Raw genomic sequence first — 21,786 nt, 5'->3', positions numbered from 1 at the left:
CTACAGGATCTTTTGGACAAGGGGTACATTCGTCCTAGTGTATCTCCTTAGGGAGCTCCTATTCTCTTTGTGAAGAAGAAGGATGGGTCGATGCGGCTGTGCATTGACTATTGGCAGCTGAATCGAGTCACTGTGAAGAACAAGTATCCTTTGCCTCGTATTGATGACTTGTTTGATCAGCTGCAGGACACTTCAGTTTACTCCAAGATTGACTTGAGATCTGGGTATCATCAGTTGAGAGTCCGAGATCAGGATGTAGCCAAGACTGCATTGCGTACTCGCTATGGGCATTACGAGTTTCTAGTGATGCCATTTGGATTGACTAATGCGCCGGCTATATTTATGGATCTGATGAACTGTGTCTTCAGGGAGTATTTGGACAAGTTTGTTTTGGTATTCATTAACGACATCTTGGTGTATTCGCGTAATACGGAAGAGCATGTTTCTCACTTGCGGTTGGTACTGCAGACTCTTCGAGATGAGCAGTTATACGCCAAGCTGAGCAAGTGTGAGTTCTGGATGGATCGAGTGGTCTTTCTTGGCCATATCATATCCAGGGAGGGGATTTCTGTTGATCCAAGCAAGATTGAGGCGGTGCTTAATTGGTCGCGTCCGACGACAGTTGCTGAGATCCGTAGTTTTCTGGGTCTAGCAGGGTATTATCGTCGCTTAATTCTGAACTTCTCTCAGTTAGCTCGACCGTTAACGCAACTTACCCGCAAGGGTGTGGATTTCGAGTGGTCCTCCGAGTGTGAGGAGAACTTCTGTGAGCTTTGACGGCGGTTAACTTCTGCGCCAGTGTTGGCATTACCATCAGGATCTGGAGGGTATGTGGTGTACACTGATGCTTCTCTTCAAGGGTTAGGTTGTGTCCTGACTCAGAATGGGCATGTGATCGCATACGCTTCTAGACACCTGAAACTTCATGAGGACAACTATCCATTCCATGATTTGGAGTTAGCAGCCATTGTGTTCGCTTTGAAGATCTGGCGTCATTATCTATATGGCTAGAAATTTGAGATCTTCACCGACCATAAGAGTCTCAAGTATTTGTTCACTCAGACGGAGTTGAACATGAGGCAGAGACATTGGATGGACTTGCTTAAGGACTATGATTGCAAGATTAAGTACCATCCGGGAGCTGCTAATCTCACCGCTGATGCATTGAGTCGCAAGGTGCGACTATCCGCACTTCAGACTTGTTCGATGCCTAGTGCGATCAGTTACTGTTGTACTTTAGGATATACGTTCAAACATAAGAAAGGTATGCAGAGTATTCAGATGTTTGCGATATTATCTGATCTAGCTTTGTATTCGCGGATTCGAGATGCTCAGATGTCTGATTCGAAGACCCAGCGTTTAGCTCGTCTAGCTAACGAGGGTAGCTCATCTGGATTTCATTATCAGTCAGATGGCTTTCTGTGTTTGTCTGGTAGGCTTGTGATTCCGCAGGATGTAGAGTTGCGAGAGGATATTTTGTCTCAGGCGCATCGCACTAAGTTGAGTATTCATCCTGGGAGCAACAAGATGTACAAGGATCTACGTACTCGTTTCTGGTGAAAGGGAATGAAACGCAGTGTTTATTAGTTTGTTTCGAGATGTTTGGTGTGTCAACAGGTCAAGGCAGAGCACCGAAGACCTGGAGGATTGCTTCACAGTCTGCCTATTCCTGAATGAAAATGGGAGTTTATCACAATGGACTTTGTGACCCATTTGCTGGTATCCCCAAGGAACTGTGATGCTATTTGGGTTGTGGTGGACCGACTCACCAAGTCAGCGCATTTCATTGCCTATAGCCGGGAGTACAATGTGGATCGTATGGCTCGGTTGTACATTCAGGAGATCGTTCGACTTCATGGAGTTCCTGTGAGCATTGTCAGCGATCGGGACCCCAGGTTTACTTCTAGATTCTGGGGGAGTGTTCAGCGTGCGATGGGTACTACTCTCAGTTTGAGTACTGCCTATCATCCGGAGACTGATAAGTAGGGGAGATATAGGCTGAGGGACCAGAATTTATCCAGCAAGCGGTAGACATTGTTGATCAGATCAAAAAACGGATTAAGACTGCACAGGATCGTCTGGCCAACTATGCTAACACCAAGCGTAGGCCTTTGCAGTTCGATGTCGGAGAGAAAGTGTTTCTGAGAGTGTCACCTTTTCGCAAAATTCTCAGATTTGGCCTTAAGGGCAAGTTGTCTCCCAGTTTTATCGGTCCGTTTGAGATCTTGGAGAGCATTGGCGATTTGGCTTATCGATTAGCTTTGCCACCGCATCTTTCCAGTATTCACGACGTGTTCCACGTATCTCTGTTGCGATGGTATGTGGAGGATGAGTCCCATATTCTGCAGCGGTCTGAGGTTCAGGTGAGCAAGGATTTGACCTATGTTGAGAAACCTATTCGTATCCTGGATCATAAGGATAAGGTTTTGCGGAACAAAGTCATTCCTCTGGTTTTAGTTCAGTGGAAGTTCCAAGGCACTGAGGAAGCTTCTTGGGACCTCGAAGACAGGAAGCGCACAGAATATCCTGAGTTGTTTTGATTTCATTCTTAAGTTGTATTCAGTTGCAAACTCTGTAAACGTTTGATTTGAATAAAGAATGTTTCTGTACCTTGTGTTACATTCAGTACTTAAGATCTGTTTCGAGGACGAAACATCTTAAGTGGGGGAGAATGTAGTAGCCCGTACCCGAAATCAGTGATTAAGGGATTAATCAACGCTAATTAAACAAATTGGGTATCGGACAGATCGGAAGCTCCGAACAGGATCGGAAGCTCCGTGAGCGATCGGAAGCTCCGATCGAATTACGTCAGGCATGACGTGTGGCAGGATCGGAAGCTCCGATCAGGATCGGAAGCTCCGATTGTAAGAGTGGGTGCCCAGTGAGCCAACTGTGTGGCTATGGGCTTTGTTGACTCTTTGTATAAACAATCTTTTGTTTAATATTATTTACACTTTTATGGCAATGACTTTATATTACTTCATATTGTTATATTGTGATATACTATTGTTGTTTTGATAAAGACCTTGAATATACTATAGTGTATGTAAGATGTGGTAGAACATGGAGATGTCTATCATGAAATACATCTTATAGTCACTGTATATTCTAAAACCGTTCCTAGTCGATTGAGCCGTCCGATAATAAGGATAAGGATCGCTCGAGTTTGAGACTAGCATTTGCGATGCGGAGTACCACGTTTCATTGGTAGGGAACATGGAGATGTTCGAAGCATGCAAATGGATATTCATAGGATGAATAGTCGAACTACCCTATCCGGACTTTCCAAGTGGTTATCACTTATCGAGTGGATAAAGTCCGCGGTTTTGGTTGTACACCATTAGTCCTTACGACTTGAAACATCATGGAGACTCTATATGCTAGTACTGTGCTTTGACTCGTTTACCGACTCTGAGGGGGTCATCAGGTGTCGAGATTGGGTACAGTTACGACACATATAGGAGTCAATGCATTGTTGTCAAGGATTCACCACATACTTGCGAGTGTGGATATCCTATGCGATCTGAGGAGATATTAGTGTGACAAATCTCTGGCCAGAGTACTTGATGTGATTTAAGAAATGGTTTCTTAGTAGCACATGCGATGTCACTAATTTGATCTTCAAGATGTATTGCATAGTTATCGAATCTTGAGCGACTCTCGATATACCAATGGTTGTTGATTCGATCGGGATATATGGATGAAGGGACCGTACTGTACGTTAACCAAAATCTACTGGTTCTTGTAGGCACTATCAGTGATACCTAGGGAATCATGGGGCGATGTTGCTAGGCGCTTTACCATGATTCGTTGGGCAAGTCGGAAAGTGGTTCCGAGTCACAAGGAGTTGTGAGCTCACGGCTAGCTGTATCCCTGAACCATTGAGGGTCACACAGTGTAATGGAGTTTTAATCCCCGTTGAGATAGTTAAATTTAAAGAGTTAAATTTAATGAACTAAGGAGTTGGACTTCTTAAAAAAGAGTAAGGGAGTAGGATTTCCTAAAATGACATAGGGATGGACATTTTTGGAAACCACTGAATTCGGATTCAGGAAAATTTATTTTGACTTTAAAACGTGCAGAAATGGTTTCTGTGCACATTGGTGAAATCTTTTCATCAATCGGAGTCACGATGAATTTTATATTAATTTCTGAACGAGCGGGCTTTGCTTGTCGGGCCCCAGCTTATGACTAATGGGCCCTAAGGTGTTAGTGGCCTGCATTATAAATAAGTTATTTCAGTACAGAAATTACACACAACAGGTCGTAATTTTTGAGAGCAAAAATCGAAAAACCCTAGCTCTCTCAAATAATATTTCGGCCGCCCCCTTGCTCTGTCACAGAGAAATTCCGGTCTGTGATTTTGAATCACAGTAAGGAATAACGAATCAAATTCGTGTATTCTCTTCGCAGAAAACTTCTGATAGATTTTCTAGTGCAATCTATCAGAGGGATTAAACCTCTGTTCGTGGACCTGATTGAAGGCGTTCATCGGTTCCAGGGAGAGACAACAAGAGCAGAATTGTTCTGTTGGTGTCCATTAATCTCGTTGCGAGATTTGAGGTAAAATTTATTTAATTGTTATTTAAATTTTACACACACGTAATTCAATCGATGAACGGTTGATACCCATACCATGGAAACGTTCCATGAAAAATTTTTAAACTTCCGCTGCACCGGGTATCAATCGTAATTGGTCTGGGAACTCGCCAGTTTTCCAACAGTGGTATCAAAGCCAGGTTGCTCAGATCAATCGATTGAATTAATCAATTGTACAAAATTTTTGAGTCTCGGTTTTTTGAAACAAAATAAATATTTTTAATAAAAAAAAAAATTTTTTTTCCGTGGGCGAAACCCGGGCAGCGATTGGATCGCTGCCCGGAAGGGGCAGCGATGGTCGCTGCCCCCAGGGGCGGCGCACGGCGCCGCCCAAAGGGGGCGCACGGCGCCGCCCAGGGCGGCGCACGGCGCTGCCCAGGGCAGCGCTGTGCGCTGCCCAGCGCAGCGCTGGGCGCTGCGCAGGGCAGCGCTCGGCGCCGCCCAGCGGCGGCGCCAGGCGCCGCCAGGGCAGCAAGCGTTGCTGCCCTAAGGGGGCAGCCGGGCTGCCCCGGCCCGCGCCCCGGGTGCGGGCCAACCCGGGAGTGTCCCGGGTGGCCCGCGGGAAAAATTAATATTTTATTAAAAATTAATTTTAATATGTTAAAATTTTATTTTTGGTCCGGTCAAAAATTGTTTTTGATTGGTTCACGAGATTTCGGATCGAATTGTTCGAGTCCGTAAATTTTAAAATTGATTTTGGATAAATTTGAATTTTTAGAAAAATTTAATATTTTATCCGTAAATTGAATTTTGAAATCAATTATTTTGGTACAATTGATGATAAGATATGATCTTATGATATATTGAGTAAAATATGATTTTATTTGATATGGAGATAAAATATGATTTTATATGTGAAATGTGATTTTATATATAAAATATGATTTTATCTTGTTTAAATTTGAATTGCCACAGCATGTTATCCAATAAATTAATTTTGAATTAAATGTTATTGGATAAGGATGATCGATTGCCATGACCAATTTTGTAGGTGTATGTTAGGAATTTACATTTTGTCTTTATTGTTGTTGGTTTTATTAATGGGCCTGGTTTATGGCCCGATATGAATGTCATATGTAATAAAAGTGGGCTTGGTTTATAGCCCGTTCCCACCCCTAAAAATGTATCCCCTACTTGTCATTGTTATTTATTGTAAATACATTAGATTTAGTGGGAGATCAAGATTTGAAGATGGTGGGCCCAGCAGACAATGAAGACTGAAGAAATGTAAATTGGAAGCATATGTAATAGGATTGCATTTGCATACTGCATATTACCTAGGATTGGACTAAGACCCGTGATTGGCAACCACGGGTCAATTAGAAATGGAATCGATCATCCTATATAATATGTGATATTATGATTGTATGCATGTTTAGACATAAATTGCGTGAATCCGGCAATGCATGCAATAAATTAAATATGATGAGACAAATATTTTTATAAATAAAATCCCTCATTTTAAATATGATTTAAAATTTATATCAAGATAAATAAAGGAAATTTAAATATTGTTTAAATGTTCCTACCTTCCATCAACGGTCAATGTATGTGATGCTACCCGCGGATACGGTCCGGCTCATATTATTGGGGGGGCCCGTCCGTCGGAAAGCTGTACATTGGATCGACAAATGTTGTAAGTTGGGTGGAACTCCCATGGGATCGGCTCATATTATTGGGGGATCCACATGGCGACCGTCCATCACAACTTAATATTGATGGGTCATCTTGACATGTCACTTTAAACGGCGTCATATTATTGGGCCCTTATTGGACATGAGGTAAATACATGGGGGTTGCTTTTGAAGCAATTGGGCTCTACCTTTTGAGAATTATGGTTGGCTGATATTATTCGGGACCATAAGTTTGTCAATTGGACTCCATGTTCTCACTAAGGAAAAAGTTTCCCGTTTTCACTAGAGGGTGGTGAAATCGTTAAAATAGTGGGAGTGAGATTCATAAAATTAAATTCGCCTATTTTATGTCTTAGTAAATTGTTAAACAATCATTGATATATGTCTGTTTTCCTTTTCAGTATTTCATACAATGAATTCGCGAAATCCTTTATTCTCGATCCTCGAACAAAACAAGCTGACTGGCGCCAACTATACGGAATGGTTCCGGAAGTTGAAGATTGTCTTAACTTCGGAGAAAATGCTCTACGTGTTAGAGAAAGCACCTCCGAAGGAAGCACCAGCTGACATAAGTCCGGAGGAATTGGCCAAACTTGATGCATGGTGTGACCATGACATCAAGACCAAATGCTATATGCAAGCCTCGATGTCTGATGAACTCCAGAGGCGATTTGAGGACACGGTGAATGCTGCTGACATTCATGCGCAACTCAAGGAACTTTTTGGGGCTCAGTCGAGGGCTGAAAGGTTCTCTACTGTTAAGGAGTTGATGACGTGCCGCATGCGTGAAGGGACTTCGGTCCGTGATCATGGGGTACGAGTGATTTGGCTCATACAGAAGTTAGCGACCCTTGATTTGGTGTTGGAGCATGAACTCAATGTGGACTTGCTGCTTCTATCTCTTCCTTCTTCATTTGATGGATTCGTGATAAATTTTAATATGAACAAGATAGAGGCCACCCTTGAAGAGATGGTCAATATGCTCGTTACATATGAATCCACACTTAAGAAGGATAAGCCAGCTTTCTTGGTGGGCTCCTCATCTTCTGCTAAGAAGGGGCCAAGTATGAAGGGCAAGAAACGTTCTGCCCCACCCAAGAAAGTGGAACCCGAGAAGAAGCAAAAGACAAAGGCTTCAAACGATGGAAAATCCAAGGATGTTTGCCATTACTGCAAGAAGCCGGGTCATTGGAAGCGCAACTGCAAGGAGTATCTTGAGCAGTTGGGAACTGCAAAGGGTATGTTCTATATCGAAATAAACATGTCACTTAATACAACTTCTTGGGTATTGGATACCGGATGTGGATCTCACATTTGCAATGATTTGCAGGTGATGACAAGAAGTCGCAGGCTTAGAATGGGTGAGACCCAGCTGAGGCTCGGGAATGGTTCCAGAGTTGAAGCTACGGCCATTGGAGATGTTTGTTTGATTTTGCAGAATGGTTTTAAATTATTGTTGAGAGATGTTTTATTTGTGCCAGATTTAATTAAAAACATTATTTCTATTTCTATGCTTGATAGAGATGGTTATTCTTGTAATTTTGTGAATGGGATTTGCAATATTTACAAGAATGAATGTTTAATTGGAAATGGACAACTTGAAAACGATCTATACAATTTAAAACTAAAAGACGTTCCAGTAAATTGTATTGACAAACCGGCGACAACAAACAAAAGGAAAATCGATAGTCAAAACCCGGCAAACCTTTGGCACGCTAGACTAGGTCATATTTCCTCAAGGAGGATGAACAAGCTAGTGGGAGAGGGCATGTTTGATATGTCTGATATTAACTCTCTACCTACTTGTGAATCCTGCCTAAAAGGGAAAATGACTAAATCTCCTTTTAAGGGGAAGCCTGAACGTAGTCAAAATCTGTTGGATTTGATCCATACAGATGTTTGTGGTCCATTTAGAGTAGGGACTCAACATGGCCACACCTACTTCATTACCTTTACTGATGATTATTCTAGGTATAGGTATTTATATTTAATGAAATATAAGTCTGAAGCATTTGAAAAGTTCAAAGAATTCAAGGCTGAAGTAGAAAACAAGCTAGGTAAAAGTATTAAAGCACTTCGATCGGATCGAGGTGGAGAATACTTGAGTACCGAGTTTTTGGACTATCTAAAAGAGAATGGGATTCTCTCTCAGTGGACTCCTCCTATGACACCACAGCTTAATGGTGTATCGGAGCGTCGTAATCGAACTTTGTTGGACATGGTTCGATCTATGATGAGCTTCACTGAGCTTCCACCTTCGTTTTGGGGCTATGCGCTTGAGACGGCGGTATTGTTGTTGAACAACGTCCACACTAAAGCAGTGGACAAAACACCATACGAGTTATGGAATGGCAAAGCTCCTAAGTATTCGTACTTGAGGATTTGGGGATGTCCTGCTTACGTGAAGCGGACAGTGGGAGATAAGTTGGATAGTCGATCCAGCTTATGTTATTTTGTAGGGTATCCGAAGAATTCAATCGGATATTATTTCTATTATCCTGCTGAAACAAAGGTGTTTGTTTCTAGGAATGCCACCTTCTTGGAGAAGGAGTTCTTATTGGATAAGAAAGGCGAGATGATGGAACTCGAAGAAGTTCGAGAAGAACCCAAAATACAAAATAACGATCCTACACCTCAGGAACCATTGCTGGACACGCCTGCACCTAGAAGATCCGAAAGGACTTCTAGACCTCCAGTTCGATATGGTCTTCTTCTTGAAGGGGATCAAGATGAACCCGACATTGGATGTGATCCAAGAAACTTCAAGGAAGCAATTTCTGATGCGGATTCGAATTTATGGCTTGAAGCTATGCAGTCAGAATTGGATTCGATGCATACAAACCAAGTTTGGTCTTTAGTAGATCCTCCCGATGGAATTGTTCCGATAGGGTGTAAATGGATCTACAAAAGAAAGCTTGGGCCTGATGGTAAAGTATTGACCTACAAGGCGCGATTGGTGGCGAAAGGTTATACTCAAAGGCAAGGAGTTGACTATGATGAAACCTTTTCACCAGTCGCAATGTTCAAGTCCATAAGAATCCTAATTGCCATAGCTGCATGGTATGACTATGAGATATGGCAGATGGATGTGAAGACTGCTTTTCTTAATGGAGACATTAAGGAAGAAATCTATATGAAGCAGCCTGAGGGGTTCACATCCATGGGAAGCGAGCATAAGGTATGCAAGCTTCAGAGATCAATTTATGGTCTAAAACAAGCATCAAGAAGTTGGAACCATAAATTTGATGAAACAATTAAAGATTTTGGTTTCATCAAGAACCCGGAGGAACCTTGCGTGTACAAGAAAGTAGTTAAGGATGCGGTGACATTCTTAGTACTTTATGTTGATGACATCCTACTCATTGGGAATGATGTAGGGATGTTGCAGTCAACAAAGATATGGTTATCAGGTAGATTTTCGATGAAGGATTTGGGTGAGGCATCCTACATTCTTGGGATACAGATCTATAGGGATAGATCTAAGAGAATGATAGGACTCACTCAATCAACCTACATCGATACCATATTGAAACGGTTTTCAATGGATGGGTCCAAGAGAGGACATCTACCCATGTGTCATGGAGTTTCTCTATCCAAATCTATGTGTCCCAAGACTGAAGCAGAGATAGAGAATATGACACATGTACCATATGCGTCAGCTATAGGTAGTATCATGTATGGGATGATATCTACCAGACCGGATGTAGCATTTGCTCTGAGTGTCACGAGCAGATATCAGTCTAATCCTGGTCAGATGCATTGGAAAGCCGTGAAGGACATTCTTAAGTACTTGCGAAGGACTAAGAATATGTTCATGGTTTATGGAGGACGAGAACTCAAACTGGAAGGCTATACCGACTCTAGCTTCCAAAGTGATGTGGATGACTCGAAGTCAACCTCTGGATTTGTGTTCATGCTCAATGGTGGTGCTGTCTCTTGGAAGAGTTCCAAGCAGGACACCACAGCGGATTCCACCACTGAGGCTGAATACATTGCAGCATCAGCTGCTAAAGAGGCCGTTTGGATGAGGAATTTCGTCCAAGAGTTGGGCGTCATTCCTGAATTTGTTGGTCCAGTCCCGGTGTACTGCGACAACACGGGTGCCGTTGCTCAAGCAAAGGAACCAAGGTCTCATCAAAGATCCAAACACGTACTGAGGAAATACCACATAATCCGGGAGATTGTGGAAAGAGGAGACATCAGTGTCGAACGAGTGGCCTCTGCAGACAATATCGCTGATCCACTTACTAAGCCTTTGCCAGGACCATTGTTTGACAAACATCGCGAAGCAATGGGTCTACGTAGTATGACTAGTTGGCTATAGGGCAAGTGGGAGATTGTAAGAGTGGGTGCCCAGTGAGCCAACTGTGTGGCTATGGGCTTTGTTGACTCTTTGTATAAACAATCTTTTGTTTAATATTATTTACACTTTTATGGCAATGACTTTATATTACTTCATATTGTTATATACTATTGTTGTTTTGATAAAGACCTTGAATATACTATAGTGTATGTAAGATGTGGTAGAACATGGAGATGTCTATCATGAAATACATCTTATAGTCACTGTATATTCTAAAACCGTTCCTAGTCGATTGAGCCGTCCGATAATAAGGATAAGGATCGCTCGAGTTTGAGACTAGCATTTGCGATGCGGAGTACCACGTTTCATTGGTAGGGAACATGGAGATGTTCGAAGCATGCAAATGGATATTCATAGGATGAATAGTCGAACTACCCTATCCGGACTTTCCAAGTGGTTATCACTTATCGAGTGGATAAAGTCCGCGGTTTTGGTTGTACACCATTAGTCCTTACGACTTGAAACATCATGGAGACTCTATATGCTAGTACTGTGCTTTGACTCGTTTACCGACTCTGAGGGGGTCATCAGGTGTCGAGATTGGGTACAGTTACGACACATATAGGAGTCAATGCATTGTTGTCAAGGATTCACCACATACTTGCGAGTGTGGATATCCTATGCGATCTGAGGAGATATTAGTGTGACAAATCTCTGGCCAGAGTACTTGATGTGATTTAAGAAATGGTTTCTTAGTAGCACATGCGATGTCACTAATTTGATCTTCAAGATGTATTGCATAGTTATCGAATCTTGAGCGACTCTCGATATACCAATGGTTGTTGATTCGATCGGGATATATGGATGAAGGGACCGTACTGTACGTTAACCAAAATCTACTGGTTCTTGTAGGCACTATCAGTGATACCTAGGGAATCATGGGGCGATGTTGCTAGGCGCTTTACCATGATTCGTTGGGCAAGTCGGAAAGTGGTTCCGAGTCACAAGGAGTTGTGAGCTCACGGCTAGCTGTATCCCTGAACCATTGAGGGTCACACAGTGTAATGGAGTTTTAATCCCCGTTGAGATAGTTAAATTTAAAGAGTTAAATTTAATGAACTAAGGAGTTGGACTTCTTAAAAAAGAGTAAGGGAGTAGGATTTCCTAAAATGACATAGGGATGGACATTTTTGGAAACCACTGAATTCGGATTCAGGAAAATTTATTTTGACTTTAAAACGTGCAGAAATGGTTTCTGTGCACATTGGTGAAATCGTTTCATCAATCGGAGTCACGATGAATTTTATATTAATTTCTGAACGAGCGGGCTTTGCTTGTCGGGCCCCAGCTTATGACTAATGGGCCCTAAGGTGTTAGTGGCCTGCATTATAAATGTAAGAGTGGGTGCCCAGTGAGCCAACTGTGTGGCTATGGGCTTTGATGACTCTTTGTATAAACAATCTTTTGTTTAATATTATTTACACTTTTATGGCAATGACTTTATATTACTTCATATTGTTATATTGTGATATACTATTGTTGTTTTGATAAAGACCTTGAATATACTATAGTGTATGTAAGATGTGGTAGAACATGGAGATGTCTATCATGAAATACATCTTATAGTCACTGTATGTTCTAAAACCGTTCCTAGTCGATTGAGCCGTCCGATAATAAGGATAAGGATCGCTCGAGTTTGAGACTAGCATTTGCGGTGCGGAGTACCACGTTTCATTGGTAGGGAACATGGAGATGTTCGAAGCATGCAAATGGATATTCATAGGATGAATAGTCGAACTACCCTATCCGGACTTTCCAAGTGGTTATCACTTATCGAGTGGATAAAGTCCGCGGTTTTGGTTGTACACCATTAGTCCTTACGACTTGAAACATCATGGAGACTCTATATGCTAGTACTGTGCTTTGACTCGTTTACCGACTCTGAGGGGGTCATCAGGTGTCGAGATTGGGTACAGTTACGACACATATAGGAGTCAATGCATTGTTGTCAAGGATTCACCACATACTTGCGAGTGTGGATATCCTATGCGATCTGAGGAGATATTAGTGTGACAAATCTCTGGCCAGAGTACTTGATGTGATTTAAGAAATGGTTTCTTAGTAGCACATGCGATGTCACTAATTTGATCTTCAAGATGTATTGCATAGTTATCGAATCTTGAGCGACTCTCGATATACCAATGGTTGTTGATTCGATCGGGATATATGGATGAAGGGACCGTACTGTACGCTAACCAAAATCTACTGGTTCTTGTAGGCACTATCAGTGATACCTAGGGAATCATGGGGCGATGTTGCTAGGCGCTTTACCATGATTCGTTGGGCAAGTCGGAAAGTGTTGTTCCGAGTCACAAGGAGTTGTGAGCCCACGGCTAGCTGTATCCCTGAACCATTGAGGGTCACACAGTGTAATGGAGTTTTAATCCCCGTTGAGATAGTTAAATTTAAAGAGTTAAATTTAATGAACTAAGGAGTTGGACTTCTTAAATAAGAGTAAGGGAGTAGGATTTCCTAAAATGACATAGGGATGGACATTTTTGGAAACCACTGAATTCGGATTCAGGAAAATTTATTTTGACTTTAAAACGTGCAGAAATGGTTTCTGTGCACATTGGTGAAATCGTTTCATCAATCGGAGTCACGATGAATTTTATATTAATTTCTGAACGAGCGGGCTTTGCTTGTCGGGCCCCAGCTTATGACTAATGGGCCCTAAGGTGTTAGTGGCCTGCATTATAAATAAGTTATTTCAGTACAGAAATTACACACAACAGGTCATAATTTTTGAGACAGGATTTTCGAAACCCTAGCCCCTCTCAAAAACGTTTTCGGCCGCCTCTCCCTCCCTCTGCCCGAGAAAATTCCGGTCTGTGATTTTGAATCGCAGTAAGGAATAACGAATCAAATTCGTGTATTCTCTTCGCAGAAAACTTCTGATAGATTTTCTAGTGCAATCTATCAGAGGGATTAAACCTCTGTTCGTGGACCTGATTGAAGGTGTTCATCGGTTCCAGGGAGAGACAACAAGAGCAGAATTGTTCTGTTGGTGTCCATTAATCTCGTTGCGAGATTTGAGGTAAAATTTATTTAATTGTTATTTAAATTTTACACACACGTAATTCAATCGATGAACGGTTGATACCCATACCATGGAAACGTTCCATGAAAAATTTTAAACTTCCGCTGCACCGGGTATCAATCGTAATTGGTCTGGGAACTCGCCAGTTTTTCCAACAATAAATAAGTTATTTCAGTACAGAAATTACACACAACAGGTCATAATTTTTGAGAGCAAAAATCGAAAAACCCTAGCTCTCTCAAATAATATTTCGGCCGCCCCCTTGCTTTGTCACAGAGAAATTCCGGTCTGTGATTTTGAATCACAGTAAGGAATAACGAATCAAATTCGTGTATTCTCTTCGCAGAAAACTTCTGATAGATTTTCTAGTGCAATCTATCAGAGGGATTAAACCTCTGTTCGTGGACCTGATTGAAGGCGTTCATCGGTTCCAGGGAGAGACAACAAGAGCAGAATTGTTCTGTTGGTGTCCATTAATCTCGTTGCGAGATTTGAGGTAAAATTTATTTAATTGTTATTTAAATTTTACACACACGTAATTCAATCGATGAACGGTTGATACCCATACCATGGAAACGTTCCATGAAAAATTTTTAAACTTCCGCTGCACCGGGTATCAATCGTAATTGGTCTGGGAACTCGCCAGTTTTCCAACACCGATCACCCCTATCCAAAGTCAACCAGTGATAGTTTGACACATGGAAGATGAGGCTCTTCGGAAGCCCCGATGGCAGGATCGGACGTTTCGATCGTGGTCTATAAATAGAAGGCCGAGGCTTCATTCTGATTTGCAAATTTTGAGATTTCCCTCTCCATTCTAGTCTTATTTGCTTAGTTCTAGTCTTCCAAGGCTTGATCCGGGGGTCAACGAGGCGTTCGATAGTCGCAGCGGAGTTGTGCCCAAGTTTGGAGGCATCGACATCAAAGGGCTATCGACGGACGAAGGTATAGCTTTTGCTTTCTAAAAATATTTAGGAGTCTGCAATAGCTTAGTTAAGGCTTTTAGAGCACTTTAATGATAGTAGTATCATTTGGCAGTGTAGAGCAGACTATAGGCATGGTCCTAGAGTTGGTAGAGCTTGCATTGATTTGAGGTACGAAAGTACTGTTCGAGATATCCTGACTGAGTATGCATGTATTATGTGATTGCATGATTTATATGTCATTGATTTATGCTGCATTCATTTGCATACTGAGCTATCTCCTTCGAGATGTCTATTAGTAGGGTTGTACTCTATCCTGTTAGTGGATGGACTTCCATGGCTTTGGGTCCGGTAAATCCACGGGTATTATGATATGGGAGCCACCTCCTGAAGCGACGGCACAGCGTGCTACATGTCAGGGCCCGGTCTGTGTTTGTATCTGATCCTTGACCTCGAGTTATAGGGAGTTCACTTTGCATGCATGTATACTCATACTCTCGTACTGAGCGTTTTATGCTCACGTCTCGTACTCTGTGTTTCTGGACACCCTATTCCATGGGGCAGGTTTGCTATTGGACGAGGCGGGTGGATCCAAGAGGGGCTAGGCAGTGGTTGGCCAGCTGGAGCTTCGTCTAGGTTTTATTCTATTGTTATTTGGATTGATACAGCTGTTCGATCTGGTTGTATAATATTTTGGTATTTACAGATTCCTTGCCTTGGGATTGTATATTGTTTATGGTTTCCGCAGTTTTATTCTGATATCCGTTTAATTAAGTTAATTGCATGCCTAAGTTCTGTTTAGTAGGTGATCTAGGTAAGGGTCACTACACTTTAACTGTGGCAAGCAAGGCCATTTTATTGCAGATTGTACTAAACCTAAGAATGAAGAAAGAAAGCAGCATTATGAGAAGAAGAAAGGCAAAGAAGGAAGAAGAACATATCGAAAGAAGAAGGAGGTACTAGTTGCAGACGAAGGGAAAAACAAATGGGCTGAAATAGAATCTGACTCAACCGATACAGATAGCTTATCCAAGGAAAACGAGGAAGAGCGAGTTCAATGTCTCATGGCTAACTCCATATATAAAGAAGATGAAACTGAGGTATTTGAATTCAACTCATCTGACTTTACACAAGAGGAAGTTATTCAGGCACTAAATGAGATGGTCACTGAGTATAAGAAGCTTTCTATACCATTCGAGGAATCAAAAACAGAAAAAGCATGTCTCATTGATACATCAAGGGAATCTAGCTGTTTACAGCAAAAAGAACTTGATGGTCTAAGGACTAAGCTAAATCTGTTAGCTACTGAGAATGATAATATGAAACGAGTATTCCAAGCTACTTTATTTGAAAATCAAAAGTTGCTTAAAACAATCAATGCTTGGAATAAGGCTTCTGTCTCTTTGGATAAGATACATGAGAACCAGAAGCAAGCAGGTGATAAAACCGGTCTTGGATATGGATCAAATGAATGTACTGGCTCAAAAGAAAATACTCAACCATACTCTAGTGGGAACAATCCCAATGAGATGAGATTTGTTCGATCTAGTACGATATATGAACACACTGAACCAGATGCAGATGTTAAACAACCAAGTCGCTATGGTAAAGGTAAGCATGAAGGACTAGGATATGTGAAACCTAAGATCCCAAGGAAAGAAGAGACATGAAATAAACCAAGATTGAATGAACAAAGAATGGGAAACCAAACTAAGTTCAAACAATCAAGGTTTGAACCAAGTCAACTCAAGTACAGGAATCATCGGGTGACACATAACCAATACTTAAATTGTAAGCCTATTCAAAAACAATATAGACTGAATAACACAGATCAAAAGTTCAAACAGTACACTGTAAAGCCTAGATCACACACAAATTCACATCGTGTACCTCGACCGACTCACTTTGTAAACACTCACATGGGTAAAACCGTTAGAGTAATTCAGGTGTGAGTTCCAAAAGGTCTAATCCAATTTGGACCCAAATAGATAAGGGTACCATGGTTGTACATTCTTCTTATAGGTACTATCAGTAAAATCAGTCGAGAAGAATAGTGCAACAGAAAGGTCAACGTGGTATCTTGATAGCGGATGTTCCAGACACATGACTGGAAACAAAGATTTACTATCCGATATCATGCATTACAAAGGGCCTAAGATTATTTTTAGTGATAACTCGAAGGGTAAGACCGTGGGTAAGGGTAAGATTACTCATGGTAACTTTATCATTAATGACGTATTGCTCGTTGATAACTTATGTTATAATCTGATCAGCATCAGTCAACTATGTGACAATGGTTATACTGTTGAATTTCTTAAACATTCTTGCATGATCAAATCTAGCAACGGTGTAAGGCCCGGGATTATATAATTTTAATCCGAGAATATTGAATTTGGGAATATTTAGAGTTTAGAATTAAATTCTAATATTCTTAAATTGAAAAGGGTTGAAATTGAATTAAATCGCTTTTCCGGGGACTGAATTGCAAATAGCCAAAAGTTCAGGGACTAAACTGCAATTTGGCTATATTTATCTTAATTCCCACTTTTAATATCTGAATTCAACGTGTACTCAGCAGAAACAAAAGGGAGAATCGAACAGCAACAAGAAAGACTCCATTTTTGTCTCTTAAAAACTTCGATAACTCGCGCTCCGGTCATCAGAAATTCCGAATAAATATATATCTGCGATCACCGCTCCGAGACCTTCATTTTGGTACAAGTTTCATTCATCTTTCTCAGACTTTATTTGTATGTTGAAGATGGAAATTTATGATTTTAAGATATAAGCATTTATGAGCGGTATCGATTACATAATCGCAGACGGTTTGGAAAAAGACTATCGTTCGGATTTTATATGATTTTATGAAGCAAAATTCGAACCCTACCCTATCTGATTATGATGATTTTCGAGTTATGTGTGATGATATGTTAGAGATAATGAGTTATATGGATTGTTGGATCGATTGTGATATTGTTTGGATTGCCGGTTTGTAGCCGTTACGCCGTCGATTCGCAAAATGTCAAGACTTTGATATTATGGATTAAAAGAAAACATGGTTTGAGTTGCATCTGATATTGTTAGTTATTTGATATGTTATTTCTCAGCTTTCATTCGAAGATTGACGATTCGAGAATCCCGATTCGAGCCGAGAAAGAGTTGAAGCAAGGTTTGCTAGTATTGTATTTGAAATGAAGTTGAGAAGCTGAGCAGATTTTGACATGTTGTTGTTGATTGTATTTACAGATTTGAAGTACTTTCAGACTCGACATCGAAAGATATAAATGATAGCGAATCCAGATGGGATAGCACACTCAAAATAGCTATCGTTTCGAGTATTTCCTTGTTAATCACATACTTGGTTGATTATGTATTTTATGTGATTATATGCTTTGATTGCTTTACATGCTTATGTGATTAGTTGTTCAAGATGTTTTATAGCATTTAATGCATACAGAACATGTTGCATTCATCTTGAACTCCAGCCTAAAAAGCACAGAGGGTTGAAAGGCCTAGAGTGCATATGACGTTTGGAGGGCTGTAGTTGAGTGGCACGGATTGTAGACTTACATCCAGAGCCAGAAGACTCACTATAGTTGCACCAAAGTCAGAGAAAATAAAGTATTTAACTTCACCTCGATTGGGTGAGTTGGTGTTCGTTAAAGATTTTATTTCCTCGGGATCCCAAAGAACTTATATTCGATTGATATAAGCTTGATAGCCTCTTTTGCCATATGCATTGCATTCACGTTTATTATCTCGCGCTTTATGTTGTTTATACTGGGATTTTATTCTCACCGGAGGTATCCGGCTATTGCTTTGTTTTGTATGTGTGCATGGCAATAGGTGGGGCAGGAGCTGGTCAGAAAAGACAGGGATAGCTCGAGATAGAGTCTTAGCATGTGAGGATACGGGTTGTAGCAGCAAGACATGTACTTTGAGTGGATAAACATGTTAGAAAAGAATACAAGAATGTTGTATAAGTTGTTAACTACATGTGTAACTTGTGTAGGAAAGCTTATCAGATGTTAGTAGATTGCATGTTTATTATTTTGAAGCTTGTATCAGAGTATGTGTTTGTATGTTTCAAGTTTGGACAGCAAAAATCTTTCCTGTATTTTTTGGAAAATGTAGCCAGCTCGATCGGTAGAAATTCACCAATCCAGCAAGGCCCTTATTTTGCAAGGCAGAGAAATCAATTTTGTGCCCCCTCGATCGGTAGAAATTCACCGATCGAGCGAGGCCAAGTTTGTCCTGGACCCGAGAGCTTCAAGTTTGAGCTCGCTCGATCGGGCAACTTTTGCCGATCGAGCGAGACTGTGTAATTTTAAAAAAAAAAAAGTTTTTTTTTAGCTCTTGGTTCTTTATATTCTTTGTTTACTTGATTAATTGTTAATTCTAATAAATTGCCCCAAGATAATATTAGCAACCCGGGTCCCCACAAACGGAGATATTATGCTAACTGGACTAAGAGAACAAAACACGTATAGGCTGAATTTGCAAAGTAAACAACCGATAGCTCCTACTTGTTTTGTTGCTCAGAATGATAAGCAGTGGTTATGGCATAAACGGCTCAACCATTTAAATTGTTGGAAAACTGGCGTTCAGATCAATCACGATTGATACCCGGTGCAGCGGAAGTTTAAAAATTTTATCATGGAACAATTCCATGGTGTGGGTATCAACCGTTCAACGATTAAATTATTGTGTGTGTAAAATTCAAATAACAATTAATTAAATTTTACCTTCAATCTCGAAACGAGATTAATGGACACCACACAGATTTCTCTGCGCTTCTTGTATCTCCCAGGAACTGATGAACTCCTTCAATCAGGTCCACGAATGAGGTTTAAATCCCTCTGACAGATTGCACTAGAAAATCTGTCAGAAGTTTTCTGCGAAGAGATTAAACGAATCTGATTCGTTATTCCTGACTGCGATTCAAAATCACAGACCGAAATTTTCTCGGGCAGAGCAGGAGGGGGACGGCCGAAAATTCTTTGAGAGAGCTAGGGTTCGATTTTTTTTTCTCTCAGAATAATGAGCTGTTGTTTTTTTTAATTTCTGTACTGCAATAACTTATTTATAATGCAGGCCACTAACAGCTTAGGGCCCATTAGTCATAAGTTGAGGCCCGACAAGCAAAGCCCACACGTTCAGAAATTAATATAAAATTCATCGTGACTCCAATTGATAAACCGATTTTACCAATGTGCACAGAAACCATTTTTGCACATTTTATAGTCAAGATAAATTTTCCTGAATCCGAATTCAGTGGTTTCCAAAAATGTCCATCCCTATGTCATTTTAGGAAATCCTACTCCCTTACTCTTATTTAAGAAGTCCAACTTCTTTATTCATTAAATTTAACTCTTTAAATTTAACTATCTCAACGGGGATTAAAAACTCCATTACACTGTGTGACCCTCAATGGTTCAGGGATACAGCTAGCCGTGGGCTCACAACTCCTTGTGACTCGGAACAACGATTTCCGACTTGCCCAACGAATCATGGTAAAGCGCCTAGCAACATCGCCCCATGATTCCCTAGGTATCACTGATAGTGCCTACAAGAACCAGTAGATTTTGGTTAGCGTACAGTACGGTCCCTTCATCCATATATCCCGATCGAATCAACAACCATTGGTATATCGAGAGTCGCTCAAGATTCGATAACTATGCAATACATCTTGAAGATCATGTTGCAAAACTGGCGAGTTCCCAGACCAATTACGATTGATACCCAGTGCAGCGGAAGTTTAAAAATTTTCATGGAACATTTCCATGGTATGGGTATCAACCGTTCATCGATTGAATTACGTGTGTGTAAAATTTAAATAACAATTAAATAAATTTTACCTCAAATCTCGCAACGAGATTAATGGACACCAACAGAACAATTCTGCTCTTGTTGTCTCTCCCTGGAACCGATGAACGCCTTCAATCAGGTCCACGAACAGAGGTTTAATCCCTCTGATAGATTGCACTAGAAAATCTATCAGAAGTTTTCTGCGAAGAGAATACACGAATTTGATTCGTTATTCCTTACTGCGATTCAAAATCACAGACCGGAATTTTCTCGGGCAGAGGGGAGGGTTCGGCCGATTTGTTGAGAGAGAGGCTAGGGTTCGATTTTTGCTCTGTCTCAAAAATTATGACCTGTTGTATGTAATTTCTGTACTGAAATAACTTATTTATAATGCAGGCCACTAACACCTTAGGGCCCATTAGTCATAAGCTGGGGCCCGACAAGCAAAGCCTGCTCGTTCAGAAATTAATATAAAATTCATCGTGACTCCGATTGATGAAACGATTTCACCAATCTGCACAGAAACCATTTCTGCACGTTTTAAAGTCAAAATAAATTTTCCTGAATCCGAATTCAGTGGTTTCCAAAAATGTCCATCCCTATGTCATTTTAGGAAATCCTACTCCCTTACTCTTATTTAAGAAGTCCAACTCCTTAGTTCATTAAATTTAACTCTTTAAATTTAACTATCTCAACGGGGATTAAAACTCCATTACACTGTGTGACCCTCAATGGTTCAGGGATACAGCTAGCCGTGGGCTCACAACTCCTTGTGACTCGGAACAACACTTTCCGACTTGCCCAACGAATCATGGTAAAGCGCCTAGCAACATCGCCCAATGATTCCCTAGGTATCACTGATAGTGCCTACAAGAACCAGTAGATTTTGGTTAGCGTACAGTACGGTCCCTTCATCCAAATATCCCGATCGAATCAACAACCATTGGTATATCGAGAGTCGCTCAAGATTCGATAACTATGCAATACATCTTGAAGATCAAATTAGTGACATCGCATGTGCTACTAAGAAACCATTTCTTAAATCACATCAAGTACTCTGGCCAGAGATTTGTCACACTAATATCTCCTCAGATCGCATAGGATATCCACACTCGCAAGTATGTGGTGAATCCTTGACAACAATGCATTGACTCCTATATGTGTCGTAACTGTACCCAATCTCGACACCTGATGACCCCCTCAGAGTCGGTAAACGAGTCAAAGCACAGTACTAGCATATAGAGTCTCCATGATGTTTCAAGTCGTAAGGACTAATGGTGTACAACCAAAACCGCGGACTTTATCCACTCGATAAGTGATAACCACTTGGAAAGTCCGGATAGGGTAGTTCGACTATTCATCCTATGAATATCCATTTGCATGCTTCGAACATCTCCATGTTCCCTACCAATGAAACGT

General features: G+C 40.9%; 1 protein-coding gene across 1 annotated transcript in view; it reads left to right on the top strand.

Annotated features, from left to right (window-relative positions):
• LOC140871066 (uncharacterized) overlaps window positions 1–16,229 on the top strand; it is a 28,300-nt gene extending 12,071 nt beyond the window's left edge. The window contains exon 2 of the mRNA XM_073273510.1: window positions 15,424–16,229. Coding sequence (XP_073129611.1) covers window positions 15,424–16,229 — 806 coding nt within the window. The remainder of the gene's footprint in view (window positions 1–15,423) is intronic.
• Window positions 16,230–21,786: the final 5,557 nt, after the last annotated feature.

This window comes from Henckelia pumila, unplaced genomic scaffold (genome assembly GCF_033568475.1).
Source record: "Henckelia pumila isolate YLH828 unplaced genomic scaffold, ASM3356847v2 CTG_38, whole genome shotgun sequence".
NCBI lineage: Eukaryota > Viridiplantae > Streptophyta > Magnoliopsida > Lamiales > Gesneriaceae > Henckelia > Henckelia pumila.
This window is presented reverse-complemented; position numbering and strand designations above follow the sequence as displayed.